The 8,469-nt window shown below is 42.7% G+C and overlaps 1 protein-coding gene across 1 annotated transcript; it reads right to left on the reverse strand.

Annotated features, from left to right (window-relative positions):
* Nucleotides 1-1,554: 1,554 nt before the first annotated feature.
* On the reverse strand, nt 1,555-7,739 carry she (Src homology 2 domain containing E). The gene is made up of 6 exons (XM_028426446.1): nt 6,847-7,739; nt 6,278-6,404; nt 5,010-5,264; nt 4,423-4,786; nt 3,231-3,350; nt 1,555-2,592 (listed from the first exon to the last, which is right to left on the reverse strand). Exons 1-6 carry the CDS (start codon nt 7,285-7,287, stop codon nt 2,400-2,402), a joined length of 1,500 nt encoding a protein of 499 aa, XP_028282247.1. The 5' UTR covers nt 7,288-7,739; the 3' UTR covers nt 1,555-2,399.
* Between the last annotated feature and the right edge of the window lie 730 nt (nt 7,740-8,469).

Here is an 8,469-nt window from a genome sequence, read left to right on the forward strand (position 1 = left end):
GGAGAATTATAGCCTATAGCCACAGACTGTTTCGTAATACCATTTTGCACCTGTGGATAGAATATGAGTCAATGTCAAGAGGAAGGAGGCAGAGAGAATACTGGTGCACATTTAACAGTGAGATTTGCATAACCTGTGTTCCTGCCTATATCATCCCTAAAAAAATTATGCTATCTGAGAATCTGCTGTTTAGGACAAAGCCTCAGCCGTGCGTGGTGAAAGAGTGTCATATGGTGCAAAGGTGTTCATGTTTTTATATAATAATAAACATTGACCATATTACTACACTTTGTTTTAACTTTACAAATTTTATATTTACTCCTTAAAAATAATATTCACTGCACTGCAATGATATGTAGAACCATGGCCACATTGTGGGCCAGATAATCATTGACTGCAACATTTCCAAAAACATACTGACAAGCACTGCAAGAATAATGTGTCCAGTACCTCAGGCCTCTTGTTTGTTTTGACCTAGTTTGTGATTTAATTAAGAGAACATAGAGAACTCACCACAACAGATCACACGGATGGAAGGAGGGGTGATAGTTTGTGTTGTCTCCTGTTGTGTAACATTGCCATTTGTGACATACTGAGAGCAGAATAGCCAATATTAAGGACACCTTCTTGACCACAAAGCATGGGTTCATAGCCACATAACATTCATATGAGTAAGACACTTATTTGTTCTGAAGTCAACGGTGACCTTTGACCCTTTGTGAAGGCGTCATAAAGTCATTGTGTCCTCTGAGGAGTGAATTACTTACATTACATGTTGCTGCTCTCCATTCATAAACCAAGCTGAATATTCTGTGGGGGGACCTATTTGCTACTATGGCTACGATTATTCATAGCTCGCTTTATATGGCAGGCTGTCTCTCCTCCCTCTTTTTCTTCCTCTCTCCTCCCTCTCATCATTCCCTGTAGAGATGGCCCTACCTCACTCTAACTAATCACCATGGCAACCTGGTAATCCCTGAACAGAAAAATTCTGACTCTCTCTCTCTCTCTCTCTCTCTGTGTCTCTTTCTCGTTAACACACTCACAGAACAGAACAGAGCTGCATGTACACACACACATGCACACACACATGGGTTCATGCACTCACAGTCATGCACACATACTCTGTAAAAGGTGCTCATGCAAATCAAAACTGGTGTTTACTGGTAAGACATATCTTGCCACAAACACATGCTTCTATGTATCATTGTGAGGATAAAGCTTCTAGCATCCTGTGTGTGTGTGTGTGTTGGCAGGGATTTAAATTCACCACCTTTGCTACTGTGTGAGTAAAAGCTATTTGTGTGCACACTATTTATGTATGCATTTTGAGTCTGTGTGTGTGTGTGTGCTCAGGTTTGTCAGTGTTTGTTTATAACACGTGTGACTGTGTGTGTGTGTGTCACTGTAATTGATTTCACACTCAGGTCAATGGTTTTACAGCTACAAAAGAAAAGCCAACAGATTTAGTCCAGTTAGCTTCTCATCTCTGTTGCATTGCTTTTTCCTTGTACCCTGCAGTTACCTTTGCCCTTAATAATAACAATGTTGTGGTTCAGTTAAAATGAATAGCACTTTATTTACTGAATAAATGTTTTACAACAATAATATACAGCTCACATCTGTGAGATTAATGTAAAAATATGACAGAATATCCATAAACCCCTTCATACATATGCATAGGTACATTATTATGTTAAAGCACATCATTCAATTCACAAACCTCTAGCCCCTCGGTCATTTAAATTTCACATATCTATTTGCACAGTTGTACACACATTCAAATCATTTTGCTGACTGGCTGCTGTAATATTATGAGACCCCTCCCAGTACACTAGCTCTAATCATCTAATCAATAAAGCTCTTTCTCTTGACAGACGGAGCAGGTGGAAAATTAGTCTGATTTTCAGAAGGGATCAATAGGCTGATTGACATGTCAGATGGATGAATGAATATACTCCAATCAGGTGTATTGATCTTACAGGCAGGGTCTAACTGGATGCCATGCTAATTGATGATGTCAGCACCATTGTGTAAGGTAAAGCGTACTTCAAATATCAAGTAGTTTATAATAAATGCAGCTATTTGTGTATATCATATCAGGGATTGAAGAAATAATTGAATTTTAAGGTGTGGGGCAGATATAACAAGCTGTGGCTTATACTCAGTAGAGGATGTGTGCATGTGCTTTTTGTGTTTCTGTTGACCTTATATTGAAAACAGTCAGCAGTGTGATAAAGTGATCGATCTATTGCAGTGTCTGAAATTGACCACTAGGTGGAGCATGCACTAAAGAATTCAAAGCAGCATATCGTTTTAATCATGCATACACATTTTTAAGGTGAGGGTCTGTGCACATTTGTGACATAAATGTGTGTGTGTGTGTTTGCCCCTCCTCTTTAATGTGGCCTGGGCACAGGGTGCTGCAGGGTCATGTGCTCTGCTCCAGTGAAAGGCAGTCTGTGTGTGCAGTAGTGATACACCAACTCAGGGATACTAGAGAAGACACAGCTACTCTGATCCAGGGTGTAGCCCAAGCCCTTGCTGCTCTTAGTCTGAGCCACGATGATGTGCACACAGCTCTGACTGGTCCTAACAGAACAAGACGGGGACAAGACACTGTTAGAAGGCACAACCACAGATGCTGAAAAATAGAAACATTATCTCTCACCAAATGAGGCTACACATTTTTGTGAGTTCAGTGGATGTGTAAATGGGGTTAATGATGTGGACTCTCGAATGAACAGCACACAACAGATGTGCACTCAGGCGCATAAACACACTCTCAGACGTTCACACAGAATAGCATGACAGCCTTTTTTTTAAGCCTTTATCCTTGAGAACCTGTTCCTGGCACGCTTGCTGGCAAGTGTCTCCTCTACAGAAGGCACACATTGTCACACCTTATGTGTAATGGCAGCTATTGTAGTTCCTTAGTAATGCCTCAAAACCTAGCTAAAGAACTTAGTGAGATCAATAATTGACATCAACTGGGAGATAAGAGAATGCTTTTATATACTGAAAATATAGCACAGAATATATCATACCATTTTATGTGCATTCTTAGTAAAGAAGACACACATAATATTTATGTATCATTGTCACTTCTGTAACTCTGATACGCTGAAAAAAACAGAGATTATAGTTCAGGGGAAGGTAATCATAATAACCCTATACATTATTATATACAGGCTGAATTACATGCACTACATACACATCAATGCACTCACTTCAGAGCGATGGAGTATTTGCTGGTTCCTGATTCGCTGTCTCGCACCAAGAAGCTGGCTTCCCTGCAGCGCTGCAGCTGAGCCTCAGCCTGCTGCCGGCTCACACTGCCATGGTACCAGCTTGGAAAGGCAATGGGAGGGGGGGTTGGAGGGGAGGACAGAAAAACACAAGAGATCACTGACATATAGCACTGTGACATATGGAGTTAAGTCAGATGTCAAGTTACTGATATGTGATAATGCTAAGAGAGAGAGACAGAGAGAGGCTGATGGAATGACACATGCCAACATATTCATTCTAAATGGAGACAGTTTTAAATTACAAAGGTAACAAAGGTGAACTTGAGATGGTAACGTGATAAATAAAATGAACAAAATGTCTGTGGCTTTGCAGAGGGTCAAAGGATGCCTGTAAGAACGTAAGGTGGAGCCGACAGTAGCTACAGGCGTGAGCCATATATAAACGGGCTGTGTGCAGCCCTGGTGCTGGGAGGAAAAAAAACATGCTGACATTCAAACACAACATGCGAGGAACAAATGCTAACCGGCTGTGAGCATGTTCCAGGCCATGCTCAACAAGATAATGGTTTACAGTTAAACTGAGTCTCTTCTGTCTGTTTAACAAAGTCTATCCAGCACTGTTAACACAGACTCAATTTGACTTTCTATGTGATAGAGCATTATATCAGAATGTAACCTATCAGTGCAGATGTTGAAGGAAATCTGCCTGATTACTTTGAATTTGATTTTCAGTTAAATCTGTGGAGGGCGCTCTTCTCCATAATAAAAGAGACAAGAAGCTATTTTAAATATTGCAAGAATATTCTTTTACTACAAATACAGAGTGCTGCCTTTTACTCTGCAGAAGTAATGAGAACTGTGGTTAATTTTAATAAGGACTGACACTACACAGGCATCCACCAAATGTCTCAATCTCCATCTCATCTGTTTAAATCCTTCCAATCCACTAATCCTAGTCAGGGACGTGCCATGGGCATAAGAGACAAATGCACATGAGGCGGTGAGGCTGGATTTATACCTGATGGTCATCATGCTGCTCATTGCTCATGCTCTTCTTACTTAAATTTGACTTTTTTCTCTCTCCTTTTCAAGCTCTTCTCTGTAATTTCACTCCTTGCATGCATAGAAGTATTCAAAGGGCAAACACAGAGCATGCCCTCTGCCTGCTTACCTCTGCTTCTCCAGGGGCAGGCTGGGGTCCATTTTGGCCATCTCCCCATCCAGTGGGGCACAGGGAGATGTAGGAGACGGAGGGGAAAGTTTATTTGGGCTGGAGGAGGGTGAGAGCTTGAGTGTGGGGAAGGAAGGAGATGGTGCTGTGAGAGGGGAGAGTTTAAGAATAGGAGAGGATGGAAAGGAGGGGGGAGAAGCAGATGATGGAGGAGAGCAGACAAGTGTTTTATGGTTCCAGTTCTTCTGCCTTAGGGTGTGTTGCTGCTGTTGCTGCTGTTGCTGCTGCTGCTGCTGCTGCTGCTGGCGGCCGGAGGTTGAACTGCTGTCTTTACTGGGAGAACAATCCACTGCCTCAAACTGAGCTGTAGGAAACAGGAATGACAACCTTTCATAATAAAATCCTATCAAAGCACGCCAGAGTCACCAAAGTAAACACATCTCTGGGATTTAATTCACAGGGATTGTTTGGTTTCCTCTCTAAAACAAACACAATATTGTTGTGGTGTGTGCACTGTACAAATACAACTCATGGCATCCTTCCTCCACACCCTAAAAACCCACCGCTCCCTGTGTCCCTTTCTCTACCTGACAGGGCTCTAACAATGTCCTCCTTTCTCCACTCCCAGGGCAGTTCGTACTCCCCAGCAGGACGGATGTCAGAATCTGGTCGTGTGACAGGGATCCACACCCCCTCACTGTCGCCCTCCAGTCCACCCTCATAGGGTGTGTCATAGATATTTGGGGGTGTAGGCACTCCCTCCTCTCCCTTGCCCTCTTTCTGGCCACGGTCCAGCAGGACACACACTTTTAGGAGGTCTTTGGAGCCCCGTCTGCGAACCTCTGCAAGAGGATTAGTGATTAGTTACTTAAATGAGATGACGACTTTTGTATACATTTTAAAAAATATAACTTTTTACACTCGCATTAAACATTGACTTTATATCACACAACTTTGTTAGATTAGGGTTTAAAATATTAAAACCTGTCCATCAGCTGAAGCTAACATTCACAAGCTTATACTACTCCACACACTCTGTCATTATGTCAACACTCATCTGTCAGTCTGCTGTCACATGCACCAGTATTTCTTTTGGTTCCACTACATCATGTATTCTTTGACCGCTGTTTTCAGTTTTGGGGAATTTTTCTTGTTGTGTTTCTTTGCTGTCCGACAGGTAGCCTGTGTGTCTGCACTATTGTGTCACTAAACAATGAAGTTACAGGAAGAAAAGGTCAACACAGCTGCTGATTGGCTGACTGACTGGGCCACTTCCTGACTGCTGGGAAGTGATTGGGTCAGACCAAGGGGGGGAAACCTGTAGAATTTTTAGGAAGGGGTGACAGAGAGAGAGAGAGGGGGGGGTTGTCTTTCAATTCTTGTCACATGTAGAGAACCATAAATGTGTGTGTGTGTGTGTGTGTGTGTGTGTGTGTGTGCATGCACGTGGTGGGGTGGGTGGGGGATACTAGGGCCAACGTCCTATCAAGAGAATGGGGCAAAGGAAACAGAGGCTGGAGACAGGAAGCTGGAAGAGGAAGCTGCACCCATTGTCCCTGCACAACACTGTTACTATAGCAACCGCCAAAGGGGGGAGTCAGTGTAGAGACTGAGGATCTAGCTTGGCTTTGAAATTATAATTTGCTAAGAAGGGCTGAGACACTAAGATAGACATACAGACAGACATGCTATATAACATATAAATAAGGCTTTAGCAGATAGAGTGCAGGTATGCTATTTCATAAATACATTTACTGGAATGGAATAGCATGCCAGCATATCCTGATATAAATCAGAACTGTCAAAACCCTAAAAAATCTTGACAGTGTAAAAGAGTTGAGCTGATGACTCCTACCTGTGATGATGACCTGAGCGTCATAGGGTTCCATGTACCCATCGTTCACTCCTGCCCTCTCGGCCTCTCTCTGCTCCTTGGTTTTCTCTGCATCAAAGGGGTCTGCATAGTCCTCCAGGATAATCAGCTGTGGAGAAAAGCACATATTGAGACACTACCTATTCAGGTGTTATATTTGAGACAACAAACAGGCAGGAGGAGAGAGATCTGATACACATACAGTGTGTGTATGTGTGTATATGTGTGTATATGTGTGTGTTAGTGAGGTCCATGACTGAGTGACAAGTAATGGAGGGACAAGCGGAAATACTTGTGCAAAGAGGTCAGTGCATTGTTTTTGCCTGTTTGATGTGACACAATGTAGTGAAACTGCATTGTGTACTTTTGAGAGCGATGGAAACTGAATACAGGGCTGTGAACTGAGGTGGGGAAGCGAAACACAAAGGAAAGCATTGACCTCAAGCCTACAACCAAGTTGGCTTTTTGCACAGTGCAGTATTGGCTTCTAATGTGTATGCTGAAGGTAAACAAACAGCAAATTAAATATGTATAAACTTTTGTTTGCTCACCGTTGTTTTGATGTCTGATTTGGCCTTTTCGTTCTCTGGCAGCTTCTGTTCAGTTATCCCGTTGAGTTTGGGGGTCTTGTCTTGTTTGTCGACTTTGATCATCCTGCTGATGTAGGCTTGCGCAAGACTAGAGGTCCTGACCTGTCGGTTCTCATCTGATGGCCCAGTCTCGATCTTGGAGTTCTTGCGCCCTTTCCCAGATGTTAGACTATCCCAAACACCGGTACTTGTGTTGTTGCGACCCAACTCTGTGGCTGAATTCTTCCTATTTCTCCCTGCCAACAAACCCCCTACTCCTCCATCTTTACGCTGAGTTCCTTTTAAACTGTCTCGTGAAAAGGACGGCTTGGGTCTAGTTTGTGAACCTGATTCAGAGGCCGAGCGTACCCTCTCATTTCCATTCTTCAGGTTGATAGGGAAATCTCTGAACCATTTTGCCATGGTTGGCAATGTATAAAGACTTCTCACAGATTTTAAGAGTGAACAAAACTGCTTACTTTTTGTTACATTAGTCGCCACTTGGAACACGGTTTTGCGCAACAGCTCCAACTTTACGCACACTTATTCTTTTTACGCATCAACTGAAATAACTTTCTGAAAAAACTAATTTAACAGAGCGCTCTTTCTGCTGTTGTGCAAATACCAAACGTCTGAACCCTCTTTACGATTAGACAACTTCTGCGTCTTGGAGATCATTGGCCGGTGGCTTTTTGTTGCTGTCACCCTGCACCTGCAGCAACAACTATCCCTGCAATTTGAAAAGTAACTTCTGCAGAGCGTAAACTCGAAAGAACTGGAAATTTTTCTTCGAACCCAGTAAAGATCCCATTCCCGGAGAGTAAAGTAGTGCGTCCAGTCTGTCGACCAGCCGAAGTGATGAGATGGAGAGGAGAGTTGGTGTGCGCAGACTGTGGGATGTCGCTGGATTCTGGGGAGGAGCTGTGTGCACGGGGCGGAGAGGTGTTTTTACTCTAATGCAAGACAATTAAATCACACCCCACATGTGACACTTACGTTATAGACGTCACAACTTAGGGGACACTTGTAGCGAGACACATGGACACATTTGTTTATGCACTTTACATTGTGATTTATAGTACACCACCTTTTCCCCATAATCCAGTCAATGTAATCCATGTATTATAAAAATAATAATGAATATTTGGGCATTTTGTATACATATCTTACTAGGAAATCCATTTAAATGGGTGTCTGGAAAGATAAATAACGCCATAAAATCGTGAAAAAGTATAGTCTATTACAATCCAAATGTAGTCTAACTGATTAAGATATTACATGTATCCTCTGTTTATTGGGTTATTAGAGCCCTGGGTGGTGATTGTTCTGCCAGCTGGTAGAGAGTTGCTCCATCTGCTGGCAAATGAGAGAAACAGATATACTGAGCCCTCAGTCTGTATTCACCTTGATCCATCACTGGTTCTAAAAACGTGATGTTTATCCAGGAGCTTTATTTCACCCGGGCTAAGAACACAGCTTGTAATATTCAGCGCAAAAAGGTCACTAACACAATGAGTGTCTGACGGAGAAATCTAACCAATAGCGAGCCGAGCCTTTATCTATAGTCCCACCCACGTCAGCATCTCGGACCAATCAGAGAGCTGT

Source organism: Parambassis ranga, chromosome 16, assembly GCF_900634625.1.
Source record: "Parambassis ranga chromosome 16, fParRan2.1, whole genome shotgun sequence".
Taxonomy (NCBI): domain Eukaryota; kingdom Metazoa; phylum Chordata; class Actinopteri; family Ambassidae; genus Parambassis; species Parambassis ranga.

What these genes read in the sequence shown, in the direction of transcription:
- she (XM_028426446.1), bottom strand. Translation starts at nt 7,287, where the DNA reads ATGGCAAAATGGTTCAGAGATTTCCCTATCAACCTGAAGAATGGAAAT. An exon ending in CTGCCCCTGGAGAAGCAGAG is followed by an intron (nt 3,351 to 4,422) that starts GTAAGCAGGCAG and finishes TGCCTTTCCAAG; the next exon opens with CTGGTACCATGGCAGTGTGA. An exon ending in AAATACTCCATCGCTCTGAA is followed by an intron (nt 2,593 to 3,230) that starts GTGAGTGCATTG and finishes TTGTTCTGTTAG; the next exon opens with GACCAGTCAGAGCTGTGTGC.